This window comes from Pezoporus wallicus, unplaced genomic scaffold (assembly GCF_028554395.1).
Source record: "Pezoporus wallicus isolate ANWC-B61680 ecotype Strahan unplaced genomic scaffold, APGP_CSIRO_Pwel_v1 scaffold_6445, whole genome shotgun sequence".
NCBI lineage: Eukaryota > Metazoa > Chordata > Aves > Psittaciformes > Psittacidae > Pezoporus > Pezoporus wallicus.
The window spans coordinates 7,255,693-7,278,115 of record NW_026641753.1 but is presented as its reverse complement, the minus strand read 5'-3'; the positions used below and the strand labels follow the sequence as shown (position 1 = coordinate 7,278,115).

General features: G+C 36.1%; 1 protein-coding gene across 2 annotated transcripts in view; it reads right to left on the bottom strand.

Annotated features, from left to right (window-relative positions):
• The window catches only part of DIAPH2 (diaphanous related formin 2), a 231,062-nt gene that overhangs the window by 187,528 nt on the left and 21,111 nt on the right, over positions 1–22,423 (bottom strand). For both annotated transcript variants that reach the window (XM_057425160.1, XM_057425159.1), the window contains exons 4-14: positions 21,874–21,978; positions 17,624–17,644; positions 11,914–12,053; positions 11,481–11,555; positions 11,328–11,397; positions 9,883–10,019; positions 8,607–8,715; positions 5,205–5,315; positions 2,951–3,069; positions 1,861–1,977; positions 559–677 (exon numbers count right to left, since the gene is read on the bottom strand). In XM_057425160.1, the coding sequence (XP_057281143.1) occupies positions 559–677; positions 1,861–1,977; positions 2,951–3,069; positions 5,205–5,315; positions 8,607–8,715; positions 9,883–10,019; positions 11,328–11,397; positions 11,481–11,555; positions 11,914–12,053; positions 17,624–17,644; positions 21,874–21,978 (1,123 nt within the window). The remainder of the gene's footprint in view (positions 1–558; positions 678–1,860; positions 1,978–2,950; positions 3,070–5,204; positions 5,316–8,606; positions 8,716–9,882; positions 10,020–11,327; positions 11,398–11,480; positions 11,556–11,913; positions 12,054–17,623; positions 17,645–21,873; positions 21,979–22,423) is intronic.

The window sequence follows — 22,423 nt, the reverse complement described above, 5'->3', positions numbered from 1 at the left end:
AAGCAGCAGACAAAAAAATACAATGAATTACTAAGTTGATCTGTCTGAGCGTTTTCTTATTTCACTTAAATTATTCCATAGGGATTTGAGCGAACTGTGAGGCACAGATTTTTCACTCAACAATGGTACAAGGCACTACTATTGAATTCTTATGCAGTGTAAAACTCTAAACATTTTATAAAGTCAGGTAAACACAAGTAGCTACGTATTATAGGTAAGAACTGGCACGGAGAATCAAACCAGCTTTCGCTACCTTATAGCATTCATTTAAATCAGAGCTGAAATTCACAGACTTTATGAACAAGCAGTTATGGGTTATTAAAACTAGTGTATTCAGACACAAGTCAAGACATGCTTGGAGAAGCAAACTTCATCAGTGTCATTTTATTAACAGTTGCAGCATTTGATCTGGCCTTCTCCACAAGTACACCTGTAGCTTACATGCTTAATTCCAGAAAACTGAAAACATTCGGAGTCAGCTGAAGTCTAGACAGAAGAAAACAATGTAAAACAACATGCTTCAATAAAACAATGTAAAATTGCTTATAGTATACCAACCAATAAGGTGAGTAAAATCCACGTCCATTCTTCCTCTGCATTTAAAATCTGGGTCCATGCCACTGCAGTGCAATACTATCTGTGATACACATTCTTCTATGATCTTGTAATACTGAGGTCTAACACAGAAAACATTTTATAAGAACAACATGAGTAATCATGTATGCAACATGGGGGGATGAAACTTTAAATACTAATGTATGAATTATACAATTGCCAGTAAAAGGAACAAGTTACAAGTCTTACTTGTCCTCTGGCTAAAAAAGCAGTGTTATCAGTTTCCCAGAAGACAATCTCATGTTCAGGACTCCACAAACACTGTGCACTTCTCATTATCCTTTGCCAGAGAATATCTCATAAAATGAATAGCATCTTTAGCATTTTCAATATCTGCTGCAAGAATTATTTAGCACATTCTCAACACAGTGAATTCTATCATTGGCAACAGTACCAGTATTCAATTACTTAGAAAATGAATTAAGTAGTCCCTTAATCTCTACCCAGCAACATCAGGAACCTCCAAGATTAGGGGCTCTGTGCTCAAAATTATTAGTTCTTACCAGTGCAAGGTATTCTATCTGAGTTGCACATAATACTGAGCTCTCAAAGTAATAAACCCTTAAACCTGAACTGATGAAATTCCAAGCCTTCAATTAGGAAAAAAAAAAAAATAACTGTAGCTTTCTTGGGTTATATTTTACTTCTCAGTTAAATCCTTTTGCATACTGATTGTTTTTATCATCCCTTTACAACAAAACAATTACTTCTTAAAACAAGAAGCTTACTTGAAAGTTGGAGGACTTTTTATAAGGGTATGAAGCAACAGGACAAGGAGTAATAGTTTTAAACTAGAAGAGGGGAGGTTTAGATTAAATATCAGGATGATATTCTTCACCATGCAGGTGGTGAGAGTGGCACAGGTCGCTCAGAGAACCTGTGGGTGCCCCATGCCTGGCAGTGTTCAAGGCCAGGTTGGACGGGGCTTGGAGCAACCTGCTCTAATGGAAGATGTCCCTGCTCATGGCAGGGGGCTGGAGCTGGATGAGCTTTAAGATCCCTTCGATCACAACCAGTCCCTGACCCTATGACTTTACAGGTGAAGAGATTCTGGGATGAGGGTGTTTTAATAAGCTTCAAGTCTTTGAAAAAAGCATTACTGCATTTAACAAGGTCTTTTCAATATTAACATTGAGTGGAAAGACAAGAAACACATCAGCTACAGAGCAACTATTCAAGCGTAAAAGTGTCTTGATTCAATTCTTCACCCTACTACCCTCCAAAAAAATCAAACCTGGCACTTACCGGACATAGTAATCACTCCTGATGAGAAGGAAATGTTGAAGAATTGACAAGAAGTAATTTTCAGAAGAAGTATCTTTCAACATATTATACAGTAGATGAAATACTTCGTTCACATCAGTGCAAACATTATTAAGGAAATACAATGACTTAAAAACAAACTAAAACAAAAATATAAAAGGACAAAACACCCACCTCAAACCCAGTTCCCTAGATGCTGTTCATATTGTTCAAATAAAACCTTTCAGCACTCTGAAATACTACCTTTATCAGTATATATCCTTTTCCCACCAAGACTATCCACAGAAACTCTGTCCTGTGGTTTAAAAATTAAGACATTTCATTGCTGCTCAGAAAACACCATACTACATACTTCCCATCACAGAATCCTGTAAGCATATGTTACACAAGGCTCTCATTTTCATCCCGAAGTGAGCCAGGCTGTTGGCAAATACACACTAGTCAATCCTTTTCATTTCTTAAAGAAGAAAATTACCTGCAATAACCTGTTTTGCAATGCAATAACCTTACCTGTTAGTGATTTTGTATTCCTCTCATAGACTGCATCTACCTTCTCTTTGCTTCTTACGTACCAGCTACTGATCTACTACTCTTAAAAACTGCAAGCAACTGCTCTGAACTTTGGTAACTTGAAATTTACTGCTTCCCCACAACTAGAGCTTAGGTGCTTCAGAGCCTACTACAAATTCAGTACATCTTAAGTGCTTCAGAACCTACAAGAAATTTTGTATCAACTTAGTTCTCTCATTCTTTCCTAAAGCTTAAAAACTTCTATGGGTGTAATTTTATATCTTCATGTACTACAAGACAGAGTTTAGCTTAGTAAAGTTATTTACAAATCGTTAATTCAATTTCCAATTACTTACATTTGACATTCAAATTTAACTGCTGATTTTCTAAATACGTTTTTAACAAGAAAAAAGTGGAAAGAAATATGCTTGAGAAAGTTCCTGGTAAGACACACAACTGTGACAAACTACACATCGAGCATTCCTAACCCTGTCAAACTCTGATGTTTAATGAAGTTATTAAACAATGCAACAAGTTATAACACCATTCCTATAAAGGATATTCCATTTCAGCTCTGATATCATTGAGACGATGTGACAGTTCAATTAAGTCTTCTTCTTTGTTCTCATCAAACACTTTGAGCTGAATATCAAGTTCTTCATTATCCTTATCTTTCAAGCCCTATTTTTCAAAGCATAGGATATCTTAATTTTTCTTTTTTTTTTTTAGCAAAAATTCCCCCTCTTCAAAGATCATATCATGACAAAAGATAAGATATTAACCTTTGGAAAAGGAGTAAGCTGTAACTGAGTGGGGTTTTTTACATTAATTGCTCAGCTGAGAAAAATGAAAGCAAAATATCAATGAATATCAGGTATGGGCTGCAAAACAAACATGGAACATCCTGACTGAGTTCTCTTACTGGGATACAGTCAGCAGTTTATGTTTGGTAATGTGAGAGCTTCTTAAAAAATATAGCATAAGGATATTTCAAAACATTAAACTGAACTCAAGGCGACCACAGCACCGTAAAGAAGTTAGGCTTACAATTTCTCTTATTAACTTAATCTCAATCATGGCATAATAGCATCCACAGTACACTGAGAAACACATGAGAAGTAAAAATACAGGCAAAAATGAGTATTTGGAAAAGGGAAAAAAAATGTTTTTTCTTGGAAGAAATACAAGCAATTTCTCTAATACACCTAAGAATCAAGTTTAGCTTTCTACTAGGCAAAACATAAAAAAAGAAACTAGTTCAAAAGCAATTTGTGCGAATGAACTCCATGCTTTAAATGAAAATTGGCCTGGAACTGGCCTAAACTCTCTGCACAAACTGAATGGCAACCATGTATATGTTCCCAAGGAAAGTAGAAGTCCTAATTGTAATGTCTGAAAACCAGAGAAGGTTACAGTCAATCTGGGCAGATTAAGATAGAGAAATATGGATCCTCCTCCTGACTGTTTTTTGTTCAAGAAACCCCATTTATAAATTTCTTGACAATTTACCTCTAAGCACAGATATAAACATGAAGTCTCCTTAAGATGTTTTATCATAAAGTTGCTTTCTGGCAAAAAATATCCTCCCCTACTCTGGATATTCAGTCCATGCAGAATTAATGGTCTGAGTTCAGTGTGTATGTTGTAATTAATACCTTACAAATAAATAGCGTGATAGTATTGACTACTATAGCTTACATAAAATATTAACCTTACTACGAACAGAATTTCAACCTAGTATCTGGTCAGCATTTTTAGTAAAGATTTTTATCACTAAATATTAGTTGCTTTAAAACTCATACATCTGTATGTCAGTGCACTGCATGAAGTTTCCCATCACAACATATTACAATGCAGTTTATTTGCCACCTAACCCACCCCGATTCTTCAAGATTTTAAGCATTTATAGATTGTGTAAATGAATTTTCAGGAGATAAAAAAAAAAAAAACTAAGAGTTCTTCAGACTTTCGTATGTTTTACAGCAACTCAAGACAGTAGATCACATTAACGTATCCACATGATATAAAACCTAAGTACATACTCTAAGAAAAATTAGCATACACACATCAGAAACAATTTCAAAGCTGCATGTGTTAAAACCGAAGTTTTTCACTCCTGACAAATGTTGATGATTCACAACTTCATATCTTAAAAGTTATGGCAGTATAAATACTGTTTCAGACAAACATAAGCAGGTACTCTCTTAATTTCTCTCATCTTTTTTGAGAAACTGCTGAGTAGCTTAATCATACATATTCTTGATGTTAGCATCTGAATGGTTTCTTGCTTAAGAGCTATAAATCTACCCCTGAGTCACAAATACTTACACACAACTGCCCATAAAGGCACAGTTCTTTGCAGCTGCATGAAAACATGAAGTCCCAAAGAGAATGAAGGAGTTTATTTGATTTTTCCTTAGAAACTCCAAATGCAGTTTAGGAAGGCAGATTAAAGAAAAACAGATTTCACAGAAAACAACAGGAACGGCATATACAAAGAACGTTAATCCAACATTGGTTCCACAGCCAGACTCGCATTCAGTGCATGTGCCTTGAGCTCATTACACAAAATTTGGCTAACTTATTTTAATTTCTGATATATTGACTTGTTTCAACTATCTTTCTAGTTTACATAGCTCATAAGAGCATAAATTTGTAACTATGCAGAATGAAAGTGGATTTGGATTGACAGTTCCTTCCAGGCCTGGCCTCTTCCACCCCCCGTCTTTCACTTGTATTCTCAGTAAAATGATTTTGTTATCTTCTGCATTCAACAACAACTCATTGTGATCAATTCCTATATACAAATTACTTACAGGCAATATTTTCTTCAGGCCACAACGTAAAAACTCATTTCTCAAGTGTATCCTGAAATCAAGATCTTCTGGAGATGTAACAAGGGCATTGATGAGCTGCATACATGCTACCTGTCATTGAAAAGAGAGGCAAAAACTTTCAGGAGACATAATATGAAAATAAATACTGTCTTTGACTATTTCAGCTTAATTATTATTTTATTATTATGCAGCACATATGCAACACAACATCAAACGCTGCTCTGTTTTTATATTGAGCCCTTCTGCTATGTCAAAATTGTATCACATAAAGGATCATACTTCATTGCAGACAGTTACTCCCACACTACAGGTCCACGCTGCAACTCCTTCTCTTTCTCCTTAGTATTCATCAATTGGAAAACAACCTGGTTTTACAGTAACCCAAAAACTAAAAAAAAACCCCAAAGCACCCATACACATAATAATTCCCATCATCACCTGTGGTTTCTACTCCTGCACAGGACTTGTATGAAATGCCTGCAGTCTCTGGCTAATGCTTTAATTGAACAGCCAGGCACTTTAATTGATTTACTTTAAAACAGGTAGACAACAGTGTAATGACAAAAGTGCTGATCCATGTTAAAAGACTAAAATGGATCTCCAGGGAAATACCAAGTTTGGAAAAAGACGTTAAGTGCAAATAGAAGTAGAGTAAAAAAAATATATAAATTATAAAAATCAATAGCTGCGGAGAAAAAAAGTCAGATAAAAAGCCCCCTTCCTGGTTTAATTACATTCACTATTTAGTTTTAATGGAACACCTTATGGAGTCCAAGATTTCTATTAAAAACACCCTTGCAAAGGCACTCCCTTTATATAGCTGCATCTACAGATAATGTAGTATCATCATACTCGCTTGAATGATTCTTGTTATTTTACTACTATGACATGACTTAACAAGCCAAAGTACATGTCCAATCTGAAATTAATAGAGAGAAGAGGTGCCATCTGCTATGATTGCTTTTGCCAGAAGAGACTCTGCCTTAATGGCTTGTGCTAATACATTACGAGTAAGGAACGATTTTGTCAGGAGCAAGTTAATGAGTCTTGCAATTGTACCTTTACTGATGTATAAGTGAGGTTTGGGGAGACAGGAATGCTGTGTGGTTGTGTTTATTTGTTGTAAATCAACAAGGTCAACAAGTAGGAGACAACTTCAAAATGAACTCTTTTGTGATAACATTATTAATTTTAGAATGTCATTTATAGAAACCTCTTGAATAGCATCAATTCATCAGCTCTGAAACAAGAGCTGTGGTAAACATGGTGTTCGGACAACTGTAGCTGACACAGATTTCATAATGATTTCATAATGGAAAAAGGCATCCCTCCCATGCAGGCGTACCTGTCCTGCTTGCTTTCTCCTTTTCCACATCTTTCAGCCATGGTAGCTAAAATTTACTATTAGGCATTGCTAAAATTTGTATAAATATTGTATTATGAGAAGGACATAAGCAAAGTGACCCTTTAGTAGGGTATTCAGCCACTTAGTCTCTATGCAAACATTAGCAGTTACCAAAAAAGGCAGCTGAAGCTTGCATTCTAATAGCAATCAAACCTCTGTGGCTATTCAGGTGAATACAGCAAACAAAAAACTCCCCACTGGCACATAAGTAGCAATGAACATGTCACACAGGACATGACTCAGTAAAGAACACTATGTATTATTTTATTTTATAAAAATAATATTTAAATCTCACTAGATTATACTTAAAAAGATGCACCAGTGGCTGATGGAGGGCAGATATCAAACACACCTCAAAGTTGACAGAAGTAACAATAACATCCTGCTGCACACTACTGATCTCCAAAGGGACCCTGCCAAAAATGGACATACCCCATCCATATCTGTCATATATATCTGAATATTTAAGAGGCTGCATACAGTGCTGGCTGAAGTCCCAGCAGTAGTAACAGAACTGCATGTATATCTGATAGATGTCTTAGAAATTGATAAGATCTGCATGCCAATTCTAAGGAAACAGTGTTTGAATTTATAACAAAAGGACTCAAAATGACAGGTTAACCTGAAAACTAAATCTACAGTACCCACAGGGCAACTGCACTGGTTCCCTAAGTAATTCTTTGTAATACATAATTTGTATGAAAACTAAGCACTCCCTGCACAAAGACAGTATCAAGCTATGCATTTATCTTCAGTTTACTATAAAGCCAGTATACTGATGGTGTAAGCTATGAAAAAATATACTTGACACTGATCAGTTTTGACTATGGCTTATTTCTATTTAATCTAAGAGGATGACTGTGTTAAGAGGATGGCTATGTTAGATGACATTGAGCTTCAAATATCTAAAGCTAGCAATTTTACTCCCACTCAATTTACTTCTCATATTACTAAATGGTTGTGTTATCACTGATCTTGTGTCATTAGTTCTTTTAAAAAAGTTCAACCATTCAATTTACCAAAGGTGGGCTGGGATGTAACAGAAGTTGTCATTAGCAGGAAGAACGGTCACTTACCAAAATCCTTCATAGACAAATCAAACTTATGACTGAAGTTCTTAGAAAATTCCAGTAAAAAATAACCCTTTCAAAATATTGAACTATTTTAACAAGATCAATCCTTACCTATCTCTTCATTGTAATATTACAAAAGGGTCAACTACACCGGCAATATGTTCCTGCCACAGGTAGTTCAAACAGTAAGATACTAGAAGTACGTGCTTAGTCGAGGTATTCCAGTTACTCACTTCAACAGCACAACACAAACTCGTTCTGTCCTTTTACAAATACATTACTTTGACGAAACCAGTTCAAAGCTTACAGGAGGTTTTGCTTCCTTTGGTGGGGCAAGACTGGGGGAAAGGTGTGTTTAAACAAGCTGTGCAACTTAGGAGTACTTTTTCATGCCTCTTCCTTAAACCCAAAAGATAGACAGGGAGTACTGCCTCCAGCTCCCTAAACTCTAACTTCCTCAGGGCTCCAGTACCAGTAACCAAAACATTCCAGAGGACAGACTGAGATCTGGATATTCACTGGTCCATTAAAAAAAACACAAAATTCCTGGTCATGAAGATTAAGCAGTGACAACAAAATATTTTCACAGATTTAAGACATGAGTATTAAATCTGGCATCCAAGAGCAGGAATACTACTGATTACTCTCTTTTATTAAGGTCAAGACTTTTTAATCCTGTTTTGGGGTAAAGAAAGTGAGTGTCTCAGTTTCACGCCGCTAACAATTAGAATGTCTAGTATCAGCAGGCCATTTATACCAGTTTTTTGTTGTTTACTGAACACTGGAGTAACAGCATTAAAAGACTTTGCTGGTAAATAATTTATGTGTCATAAAGTAATACAGTCTTCTAGTATTTTAGATTATTTTGGAAGCATTAGTAAGCATACAAAAAAGTAAACCCACCTGCAGCTGTAAGAACTCATGGTTTTCCAGTCCTTCAACAATCTGAGAAAAACGTTCCCTGTTGTGCCTTTCAGCAGCAGTTGTTATAGCACCTAAAAGCTTGTCCAGACTAAGAGAAAGATAAACTGTCAGAAAGCATACCAGGGCCAGCTTTCTCATTTTAAAGATACTTAACCCACTATTTAAACAACTGAAGACTTAAATGCATTCAGATTGTATGCCACTGCACTAATCTACATCTATCTGTATGAAGTTGAAAACAAACCAAGAGCTAAGTGTTAAAAATATCTACAAGATTCACGTTGAATTAAAGAAAAGGTGAATAAATGTCTAAGTTATTGTGACATTCAGCTAAAAAGCAATCAGGGAGGGGAAAAAAGTTACTGCCTCAGGAAGGCAGTACTAGCTGACATATTTAACAACTGGAAATTCTCATACATTGTCTTTTGAGAAACCAAACTGATTTTATCTATTTATTGCATAGAAGACACAGTTTGCTGGTTTTAACCCTGAGGACACTACAACACTCGATAATTGAAAGCAAATGTATGCCAGCTGATCTTTGTTTTAAAAATGTGCGACATAACTCCATGCAAAACTTCAGCTATACATGAAAGCTTTTTTCCCCTGTCAAATTTGTTATGCTTGGATAAGCAGGTGATATTTTAATTAAATCCATGCATTTATTTCTCTATTATTATCTTCTAAATTATTGAAAAACCTTAACATGCGGTGCCAAATCAGTAATTTTCAACTGTAATTTAAAGTTCATCTCCCCTCCCCAGGGCAGATGGGCCAATCCCAAGCCTCCCCACAACAGTAAGATCAGTAGCGCCCTATGCTAACACACATTGTTTGCAAGTGGCTTTAAATCTGACAGTTCTCCTGATTGCAAGTCAAGGTTCACAATTCCTCATCACACTCAGAGATGTATGAAATAACTTTTTTTTTTTGTCAGCAGCCATATATGAACAGTTATGGCTCATTAAGTTTTCCCTCCTCTGTAGGGAACAATTGCAGTCCTTTCAGACATTCCACTTAAGCCACAGTTTGTAGCTCTCTGCTCATTTGCTTTTATTTGATATTGGATTAATGCATCAGAACAGGGAAAAGTCTCTTCATTTAAACTACACTAAGAAAAGACAGGTTACATTTGTTTCACTGACAAGTTTTTTCACCTGTGTCCAAACTGACCGACAACTCATGAGCATTCCACAGGGAAAAAAACAAGGGGTGAGGATGGTGGGATTGTGATGTGTTTCAATATCTTACTTACATGTTTTCCTCTCCAACAATGCAGAGAGCAGAAAGTATTTTCACCGTTTCCGTCATCATGTGTGGTTGCTTTGGATCAATTGCTCTTGATAACAGCAAGAGACTTCTTTCATCTCCTAGAATCCTTTGCAATCCGTACTTAAAGAAACAAAAAGCTTACAGTGAAAAGACTGTATTTGCATTCAGTACTCATAATCATCTTTGGGCTTCAGATCCTTAGGAATCCTCATGCACACAACCCCATATGAAGTCAGGCAACACTCTACTAAAACCTCCTGGCCATTACCACTTACGGACACAAGTTAGTCTTACCCATCTTATATTTGAGGCTTTCTCCTATGAAAGAGAGCGAGTTAGCAACTACGGAAGTTAGCTTATCTTTCAAATTCAGGTATCCGCTAGAACACAAATAAGCTTTTGTTTTCTATCTATATCTGAAACGCATCGAGTATGAAGAATTACTTCATCTTTTTTTCTTGCAACAGCTCCTTGCAAGCTAAAATAGCATTTTGTACATGATGACCAATAGAGGTCGAAATTATTTCTTTGAAACAAGTATCTTCTTTTATTTATTGTATTTTCCATCTCACTTTCTGTATAGATAAATCAAAAAACATTACACATAACATTTATGTAAATTGTAGCATTATTTTTCATTTTAATTAAGTACAGGATAGTTGGTAAATCAGCTACATAACTGTTTGAAGTTACACTGTAAGTGTAGGGATAGCAGGGGGGAAGTACGTGGCCATTAAGTTTACATGTCCCACTTCAGCAGAGGGACTGCTTTGTGGGATTTTCCTCAACTGAGTTAACTGTAGTTTGAGTAACTGTAACCAACGGTTGTATTTACTAGAAGGAGGAGAGGATAAAACATTGTAACAACACTGTAGATGTTGCTAGGAATACAGCAAAATAACAAGTTTAACACATCAGCTTCTAGAAACAGCACTTAGGCTGTGAACTAGGAACCCAGGTTAGAAACAAGTTATATACAACTTAAACTAGACAAGTTTTACCTTGTACCCATTACCTACCAATTGTGAAATTCTAACTATAAAGATATTACATCATACACAATTTAAAATCAGATGAAGAGTACATTATTAAACAATCAGGTATTGACATGTATTTTTAGAAACAATTGTTTTCCATTTCACAAGCAACCAACCTCCAAATTCACTTACCTTAAGTCCATACTATCATCCTATGGCAAATATTTTACTTCCAGAAAACAAGTCATATTTAACAAAAGTAAGACAAAAATCCATACTGAGAAAGGTTTAAGAAAAGATTCTCAATGAAAAGTTTAAGACCTGTGCTTCCAAAGAGTCACCCGACACTGGAAGCTCTCCGTCCTTTTCTGAGATTCAACATGCTACATAGATCTTCAAGCCAACAAACCCCAGACATACTAGAAGCATTTGATTTTAAAATATTTCTTACTTTATTGTTCATAAATGCTTTGAGGCACTGGATAAGTTTGTGTTGATTCTTCTTATCGATACTTTCTTGCCTTGAAAAGAGAGAAAGAAAATAATATAAGCACAATCTTCACAAGTTCCCCCACCCCTGCCTTCAAATGATCCCAATGCTTACTGTTTCTTGTCCAGAAGCTTTTCCAATACATCCAACAGAAGCCCAAGACCTTCATGCCCAAAGTTATTAACCCAGCTGGAAAAAGGAAGAAATGTACTTTTAATTATTTCTTAAGCAAAGGTAGAACTTGCTGAGTTATGTCACTAGTACTGCTCATACATGTCTCCATACACACCGCTTTAAAGTCCCACTTCCTGGGAAGACCTGACCACCCATTAAACAACTACAAGTTGGTACGAACCACTGTGAAAGGTGAGAAGATACTGCAGCCAGTCACAAACATTCCGCTTACCCTTTTGCAGTGTGCTGACAACTACTTTCCTGTGCCAACAAGAACTACTATAATTGCTCTGGTTTCAAAAAAATGCCCCACAAGTCTTCACTGCTTAGCAAAACCAGCATGATGACACCTACAGCAGAAATCATTACTTACCTGACTGGATTGCTAGTCAGAGATACTCTCAAAGACTCTAGACAATTAAGAAGCTTTTCCTCTGAAATTCCAGATCGCAATTCATGAATATATTCCTGCGAGGACAGGGTGCATTCATGCTTGCTGTTTTTCAGTCCACCCTATCACAGGAGACAGAATGCTGCTTAATGTTCTATTGATCACAGCAGTGTGTAAATGATAATATGTACAGCCAGTATTTCCACATGAATTTAAAACTACTGCTTCCCTGTATAACTATTAAGGGCACCTAACTTGACCTTGACTTGTTTTAAGTGTTTAATAGTTTAGGTTTTGTCTTACAAAGGTAAATATTTTTCTGAAATCTTCTTCACTTCTTAAACTTCATGTACTACATCTGGGATATAAAACTTTATTCCATCATTCAGTTGTACTGACACGTTTAACTGCTACTCATTCATTTAACATCTACTTCACACCACCATATTAGAAACAATAAACAGAGATACACAAACCCCTCACATTTGTAATTAAACTTTTCTGATCATTCCCACTGTACTTGTCTTCCATTTCAAAAAAGCTATGCACTATCACTATGGATATATCCTGACTCTAAAACTAATTATCCTTTCTTAAAAAGAAAGGAACAAGATAAGGTGCTGAAAATTGCCTTGAAAAGGAGCTGCCATCCACCTACTGTTAAATCAGTGCTTTTAAAACTCACGCAACTGTATGACTTTGATTTCTGGCTGTACCATAATTCTATGTCTGACCGCTAATAAAGATCTCTGGAGGATCCTGTTTGCTACAAAAGAATCATGCAAAAGATTTGAAGAGAGCTCGTCTCCTAGCTGAAGAGCCATTACAGAAGAATAACTACCTACAAGGTATTTTAGTATTAAAATATGTGATAATCAGGTTTTAGAGCTGTAGTATTCAGAACCATGAACAATACACAAAACATTTTACCAAAGGGTGCAACTAATCTTTTGTGCAGCTCTGACAAGTTGCAGACAAGTAGGTTTATCTCAAAGACTGCTTATGATTAATATGCAGGTCCTAAAGCTCCTTAGCTCTAAATAGTCTGCTGAAGAGAACCTGATAAAGATGTCATGGGTGTAAAGGCAAAATGAAAAGCCCCTGACCCAGAACAGGATTTATACATGTTTGGTTTTAATTGTATCAAAGTTCTCTGACTACCGTAATCTTCTAATTGTCTCTCCTCCTAAAAGCTACACTTCTAATAATGTTTCAGATTTGCTCTATTCAAATTCTTACCATTCATTTTCCAAAGATGACAGTAAGTATGGCTGATAACAAAATTACTTTTCTACATTTAAGTTAATAATTCTGACCTACATACATTTCAGTATTAATGCGTCTAACAGAACTAGGTAAATGTCCACAACATATTTTCAGGTTGTTTGCTTTCACCTCAGCAAAACAAAAACCTGACACAGATTGTAAATGCATTAAAACAGTGTCCTCTGGACAGTGTCAACAAATTTTAAGATGCTTCTTGCTGACATGCATAGCACCTTTAGCTGGACAACACATGCCAGTTAGACATCAAAGGACCAAGACAAACAAAGATGAGTAAATACAATATAAAGAAACTACAGCCTGTCACAGTCAAGCTCCTAAACAAATAGATGCTCTTCCACCAAAAGAAAAAGAAATAAATGAGTGGAGGTTATCTCTGTAAGAGAAGGAACTGACTTTAAATTGGGGAAGTATATCAGCACTTCATAGAATGGTAAGGATTGGAAAGAACCTTAAGATCATCTATCACATTAAAAAATCATAGTTCAGATGATGATATAAAGATTGAAAGGTGAAGAATTAGAAAACAGGAAGAGCTTTGTGCCATTCACAGCATTGGATGCAAACTGTAAAAGATTATATGTGTAACTAGCACACTATCTACAGAACACTGGAAACAGTTTTTGTCATTTCAGACAACAGCCATTGCCCAAACCCCAAGAGTGAAACAATAGAACATGACCAGAATCCACAAAGAAATGGGATAATGGCAACTTCAATCAACTGCCATTACATGTTAAGCTAGACCCTGAAAAGCATTCTAGAATGCAAGAAGTATTTGTCTTCAGAAAGCTTATTTCCTGGTTTGCTTCAACTGTAGCCTGCTGTAAGCTCCAAAGGAGATTCCTATTCAGATGAGGCACTTAAGGTCTTCGCTATCTTTTCTTTCCTATTTAGGCCAAGGTGGTCTTGTTGCCTCCTCTGTCAATGTGTTCAGGACTTCAGTGAATCCCTGCTTCTCTGTCTAGCCCCTAGTTTTCAGAAGACTCCCTCAAAAGCAGTTCAAACAAGTTAACATAGGACTTGTCAGCAGAATCTCCTAAGCCTCTTTACCATGCCTTACAGTACAGGCATACTTCTTCATTTTTCCTACGACTAAGCACCTTTGACTGCACAGCCATAAAGAACCATCTCCTGTTCTTCAGAGATCATCACTAAAGATAGCTCATAAATCAAATCTGTTCTCAAAACCTTTCACCCAGATACCCCACTTCATGCTAGAGAATTCTCAGCTTAACAGGACTACTTCCTGTTATTTTCTGAAATCGACTTCTCAGTCTCAATCCACGCTTACCTCCAGCCATTATAGCTGGAATGCTACAAGTAGGTGCTATTTTTTATTTATTTCCCAATTAAAAGCAAGTTTGATTGGAATACTGTTTTCAGTTAATGCTATGCCTTGACATGGATCAGATTTTAGTATTTAAGTTTCTCGTTTACTTTGAAGTAAAAATTTTCAATAAGATATATGCTTTATGTAAGAGCATCTAATAAAGACAAAGGGAAAAGCCAAGTACAAGGGACCTCAGATCAGGGACAAGTTCAGTCCCACACCAGATGGGAAAGAACTGTGGAGCTCAGCTGAACCAAATGGATGAGCTGTAGTTAAAATACAAGATCAGAAAAACCTGTATAAACTACTCCTGTTTGAGGCACCAGACAATTCAGACCTCATCAGAACTCAGGCTAAAGCCAGGATCAGCTGAAGAAGTTAAAGTCTGTTACTATGAGACAGTGTTTACTTCAGTGAGGATGTTAGCAGCCAGCACAACAACTAAAAACCTCACAATATCACATGTGCTCACTTCTATACAATTCACCATACCTGTTCCATACCTTGGAAAACAAATCACTCTTTAGACAGAAACAAGTAACTGGTACCAGCATAATTATTAATGAAGTGGGAGTAGTAACTCAGACTTTTCCCCTTCCCAATGACTAATTGTAAAGTTTCTGCATGCTCGCTATTAATCCAATTCTATTTCTATCTCAAGCATAGAAACCACAACTTCTTAATCAGAGTATAACAACAAAGTCAGACAAGTTGATTCTATGACTCTAAGTTGTTTGGGGTGGGGGGGAAAGGGTTTGCTTTTAGGAAATGAATAAAAGCATTTCTAATTATTTTTTTTAATCCACATATACTCCAGTTGTTGCACATTGAACTTGGAAAAGCCGTACCACTGTTTAAGCTATGAGGAAACAGTCTTATCAGCTCCTGAACTAGCAATTCCAAGTCTACACAGTTCATGTCCACTCCACCCTGTAGATATTAACTAAACACATTAATTCAAGCCATTAAAAACAAAATTAACAAAACAATCCTAATTTAGACTTAATGCCCTAAAGATAAACAGAAGAAGCACAGCTGCCATTTCTGTGCCATTATCACTATCTATAAAAGCACAGAAAGGTCACTATGCAGGCAACTAAAATGACAAGTGGGCACCAGGGTTTGAGAGACCAAGTAAAACTCAAGTCTTAACTTCCCATTAATAGCCAAACCTCTTCTCTGGAATTACTGGTTACTACAAGCCAAAAAGTACTAGAATCAACAACCCTAAATGTTTCTCTTCCCCTACCAAAGTAAATCTGTAAATCTTCAGGAAAATAAATACATATGCCAGCAGATGCTATCAAACTCCCAAAGATGAATCCAATAAATACATACTGAGAAGCAGCACACCAAGACGCATGCAATCCTTAAGCAATAATATGCAGAAACCATACTCTAAAAGCAGCATTTCTTGTTTTACCATTCTGAAAGTTATCTGTGCAAAAACATGCTTTTGACTCACAACTACTCTTGCTCTACATCAGCCCCCAAATTAAAAGGCATGGGGAAGAAGACATATTACAGAGTTTCTCCACTACCCATTCTGCATATACTAATTTCCTTTATAAAATAATCTCTATCAAAGCAGCTGCTCAGGCTAATTCATGTCAGAAAGAAACTACATGACAATAGGAATTATTTGTAAGTGGGTTTAGTGCACTGAAGTGGAGAATTACTGATTTGTCCCCTCAAAAATCAAATACCTTTAAATACCTTCATTATGCTTACCTATTTTCTTAATCTGCATAGGAACCAGTACTGTTTATGAAACTAAAAAGTACTGGTGAATACAGACAGAAAAGCCTGTTTCAAGACTACTCTGAATGAAACAAACCCAACAGCAATTTCTTTATGCCTACATGCTATATCCTTATATAAAAAGTACAGATGAGGTCATGATTAGATAGTTTTAAATCATAGGTTGTTCTTTATTATTTTTACTACAAAATCTAAGTACTGCTAAATATCATCTGTAGTAAATCTTGCAGTACCTGAAAAGCCTGGTTTGAGTGCAATCAAGAATAAAGTCCATCCATAATTAAAAAGAACATCTTTGCTTTCAGCCATCATTTAAAATAAGTATGTAATTGTTTTCTTTTAATACATAAAATATGTATGTAATTAAAATACCATTTTTCCCCAGGAAACAAAAATTTGCTGATTTCAGCACAACAAATAAAGTCCCAAATACTTGTTAAAAACAAAAATTCACTAAATTTGATTATGATTCCATGATTCTCTGAAATTTAACCCTGAAAACAAAGTGTAGCTGAGCACTTAATAAAAGTTAAGCTGCCGTGATCCCATCTTATGCTTATTAATTGACCTTCTGAATCCTCTATATTAATTTCAGTCTCACTCCAATATGCAGCTGCTGACATTTCCTTGACAAACTATGAATACCAAGTCTTGGGACACAAAAATGTTACACATCTAATATGATTAAGTAAGCCAAATACTGTAAATTTAAGGTCTCAAGTGATTGCTTCAATTAAAAGCAAGTTAGCCTGAATTATTGGCTCAGTGAACAGATGAGTACCCAGTGAGTCTCCAGAAACTGGAAATAGATGCCTGAAAACTTTGTAACACATCCCTCAAAAGTGCAATCAATGTTCTTATACCGGTAAGATAAATGTGACTGAGGTAACTAATAGTTATTTTGATAAACCAATAACTTGGCTATAGAATCACAGAATGGTTTGGGCTGGAAAGGACCTTATGATCATCAGGTTTCAACCCCACCTGCCATAGGCAGGGACACCTCACACTAGACCATGTTGCCCAAGACTCCACCCAACCTGGCCTTGAACACTGCCAGGGATGGAGCATTTACTTCCTTGGAGTTCTTTTACTTCAGGGATGGAGCATTTACTTCTTTGGGCAACCTGTCCCATTGCCTCACCACCCCCACAGAAAAGGACTTCTTCCTTACATCTAACCTGAACTTCCCCTGTTTCAGTTTGAACCCATGCTCACTGATAATTAGATCAAAGTCCAAAATATTTGAGCCTAATCTCTCAAAATTTATGTGTATTCATGAAAAAAAAACAAAACTATCATGTTCATACTCACCGGAACTTTACTTCCGACTATCTGCATGCAGTGGTCAGCCAAGAGAGGTTATTGTGTAAAAAAGATAATAATAATACATAAATAAACACAGCAAAGTACTTAGTAGGATGTAGCATCACACAATCTTAAAGTGTTTAATCATTAGTAGTAATAGGTACATGCTTTTATTACTTTATCCAACTGTTAAAGAGTTACAGCTTCGCAACAGGAAAACAATAGTTCTACTGGAGGAGAAATCATTTGAAATTCTTATGTTCCGCTGCTCAATCATCAGCATTTTACACATTTAGAAACAAATAACTAAATACCTCACTTAACATCTACATCTTGAAAGATTAATAGGTATGCCAGCTTGCTAAAATTATCCCGTCAGATATTTTCTACATGACACTGAGAAGAAACAAATGGCATACTGACTTCCTTGTACATAGAACAACTTAATTATTATGGAGCTTTTGATCTAGTTAGATGATGTCATCACTGAATTTAATTAAGTTTTCATCAGCAAAACCATAGCCTACAGTTATAAATCTAACTTGCATTTCATGAAAGCTCATATGGCATTTTTCTTCAACTGCTCAGTATGGATGCTTTTAATTACATGGATAATTAGGCAGTGATTTCCAGAATGACATCTCCTTTTTACCATGGAACAGCATCTCTGCATATTCATGAACAAGAAGCTGACTTTAAACAGAAGAAACTCTGCAGAAAGGCAGCACACCTCTGCCCTGTTCTATCGACTCCGCACAAATGTTCTGCCCATGTTCCTGTGAATACCAATACTATAGACATCTGCTGAAATATTGTAGGTTTTCCCTCCCTTGTCAGCCCTTTGCTGCAATCTGATAGCAGCCACTTTATGGAATAACCTCTTTTACCTGATAAAGGGCCTGAGATAGTAAAATTCTGTTCAGAGATCTCAATTTGATCGTATCTGTTCAGCCTCCACCTGCTTCATACTCCGCATTTATCTCTTCCATTACTCTTTTAGAAGTCTTTCACAAGACAGAAGACCCTGCAAGTCTTTCACAATCACCCCTTCTCTCCCATTCCTGACGAAGCTTCCTCAAGAAGCACAAGATGGACGGTCACCACCAGACAATCTCTGGCATGAGTTGTCACCAAGTTCAAGTATGAAACAGAATTCTGAGCTTTCACCATTTCCCCAGTGTAATTTCCATAGGCAATAATCTTTCTCTGAGCAAGAGAAAGAATCAGAAGCACAGATAACCACTTCACATGAAAAAAATCTAGCTGTTAGCTTCCCTTCCCCCAAGGAAAAGGAAAGCTTTCATTCACCCATTGAAAAACAAGGTTTCTTTTCCCCTCAGAACTCTGAAGACAGCAGGTTTTTCAGAAAAGCATGGTCAACATGCTGCAGATGGCACACGAGGCAGAGAAAAGGAAGCACCAAATTGAAAAGTCATTTGGTTAAGATGACATCAGCAAGTGACTGATGTTCAAATGAGTGGACAGAGCTCAAAAGCCTAACCAAAACAGACTTCAACTGGAAGAAAAGTCGCATCAAGTGTTAAGTGTGTTTTGTGAGCTCTAAGCAGAAGAAAAAGCCCAAGAATTTTCAGTATAAAAAAAAGGAAGACAGATGAACAGTTATCTGTGACCAAAGAAAAAGTTAGAAAGTTGTAAGAAAGTTCATTTTGAATGTGATCAGCATTTTCATGGAAGACCTGAAGGAGGTCTGAAGAAAAGAAAGTTTGACAATTCGTGATGCAGTAAAAACTGGTTAGGGCTCAAAATAAACAGTGAAAATGAGGGTTTTCTTTAAGATCCCAATCAATGTTTTACAATTGAGCTCTGCTTTTTCTACTTTTCAGATCAGTTAAGATGATAGCTATTTAAAAGGTAAATTAGAGTAATGCACTACAGAAAGGTCATTTATATTTCTGAAAAACCTTCAATTACTCCATTCAAATGCCACGATTCAATTACAGGTAGGATTTCCTGAAGCACAAAAACTTCCATCCAAGCCCTTTTTTCACTACAGAAAACATTTTGCATATGGATCAAACATCCATACTGGCACTGCCTTCAGCTCAAAGCGCACATGCATGTATGAGGACATTTTGGGATGGTTTTTTGATTTTTTTAATTGTTAGTACATTTTGGCAACATATCTGCAGCTCTGTTAAGTTTCCTATGCTGCAGCACAGGCAGTGGCAGTAATGCAATTTGTTAAAGTTGTCAGCAGTTAGACATGCAATGGCAGCCATGCTTTCCTTACTCAGTGATGAAGTTATGGTACTTGAGGCAACTACATTTCAGTATTAGTATATATAAGATCACCATCATCCAGCTACTTTTTGGGAAAGGGTTGCAAGTACTTCCATTGTACAAGTTTCTACTGCTTCAATATTTATGCTTACTAAGAAAGATTTAAAATTTATCATTGATCAAGTGAAGACCAAAATCTTAAAACACATAATCAACAGTTCCCCAAAACAGTGTAAGCAAAGCATATTAACAGCAAATTGCATAATATTCACTGCATAAGCTTGAGTAATTCTCCAATAACTTGCATGTTTAGCTAAAGCATACTTTAAGCACTGGCTTCCTTCCAGGACAGAATAAAGGACTGTGGATTTGGTTTAAGATGAACTTATGCAGAAACATCACTCCTCTCAAACGCAGATCCCTATTTTCATATTATAATGCAAGGTTTTCCTCACCTCAGTTTATAATGTTTAATGGAAAGAACTTGCATTTAATAATTGCATGTCATTTTAGTTTTAATTATTTAAAATTTAACTCTACAGAGCTTATTTTAAAGGTTCAAATAAGACCAATCAACTGTACTGCTTGGAGTCCACAGTTATAGACTCATTAGGCAGATACCAATGTAATCTTATCTGCCACTTATTTCACTAGGAAATAAATCATTATTTAATGCTATCTGTATGTCTGTATGTAGTGCTCCAACTCAGCTCTGTAGAACTGCTAGCAGTGCTGCCACCATGCATTTTAGCAATTATTCCATACACAGTCTTCATTTCCAGTAACCTTTATTGCACACCATAACTTAGGAGTGAAAAAAATGAGATTCATCCTCATTTCCAAATAAAATCATGTGCATTACCTAATTTTATCAAAGAATTATGCTAAAAGCAAATTTTATCATTTGAAGCATACTACTGCCCCTTGGATACCCAAAGCTACACACACACACACTTCCCCCTGATACTGCAATACATACAGTTCGTCAGAATTCACCACTAGCTGCTTTAGTTATTTATAGAACAAATAGTGCACAAATTGGGACAAAATCTGTTTCTATGAAAATCACAATAAATACATCCATATGTTTTATCCGACATGCATGAATTTCTGGGGCAAATTCTCCCTTTACATGGTAAGAACTATATGTGCCATACTTATTTTTAACACAAAAACCATCACTGATGTATTTTATAACCAATTAGTACTAATAGTCCCACTGCAGAGAATAAATTGCAGGTCGTCACTATATGAAATTGTATTTCTCAACCCCAAATGATGGGGCTTCTTGTCAGTCTCGTACACTTCAGGCACCATGAAAGAGACTTCAAAAATTCTGCATGAAGGATCCATAAACTCAGGGTTAATTGATCAACTTAAGTACAGAAAATGACCAAGATGATTTAAAGGTCTGAATATGTTTTTTTCTACTCAAAATATAATTTGAAAGTTATTTTCAGACCATCTTTTCACTAAAGGAATTGTTTTATTTACCTTCAGAACATTTGTTAGCGATTTAAGCCAGCGACAGTGTTCAACATACTCTAATTAAACTAAAACACTGACTTAAATTCAATCTTAAATACTTGCAATATTTTGATTCCTGCATTTTAACACTGCAAATCGTACATCTAGTATGCATGTCATTGCTGAAACCGTGAAGTCATGCTATCCCTTCCGAAAACTTATGGTACCACTAATTTGTAACATGAAGTCCACTGAAACGAACTCTGGTTTCATCTATTACCCTACATCATAGGATTTGCAATATCTTGTGGTTTACAAGAAACCCTCAAGTTTTTACATTGCCCAACAGCTGAAATACCAGCTAACTCTTCAGATGCAGCTGTAAGCATTTAAAAGTGTATTAGCGAGTACAGACTCATTTCTTTTTTCTCCTACTACTCTTAGAAGATAAATCTCGACCAAAAACATGAAAGTTTCAAGCTTGAAAAACTAACACTCACAAAGCTAAGCTCCTTACTTTCACATGTCTTGGAGAGTTGACTACTTACGGATTTGGCAGTTGCAGAAATGTACTGGATAACCATCTCACGTTTTGTGCTCAAGTCTTTATCTCTTAAAGGAGCTTTCCGTTCTTCATTTAGATTCATGTCTTCCTGCAAAGAAACAGGCCACACAACATCAAGACTATTTCATGCTTTTTACTAGCTTTTGGGTTTTTTAATACTCCTTTTCTTCTACAAATGGCTCACACAAGCAGAAATCACTTTTTCCAGCTTCTTGGCATTTGTGTATTTTTTAGCCACCCAATTTTCTCATTTTATTCTGTCACGTCAAGTGTTCACAGTCTTCAGGACTTAAATTTGTAATTGCATCAAGGGTAGTTACCATTCATGAAATTTGGCTCAAGAAATAAAACTAGAGGATGAACCCTGAAATACTACACCTCAAGTTGTTAAGTGTTAACTCTTGTGAAGTTCCTGCGTTTTTTTATAAAACCTTATCATAAGACACCATTCCTGCACTACCTAATCATAAGGCTGTTATTACCTGGATTATTAGCTTGTGGTAGGGAACAGATGTGAAGGTGTTCCAATTGAT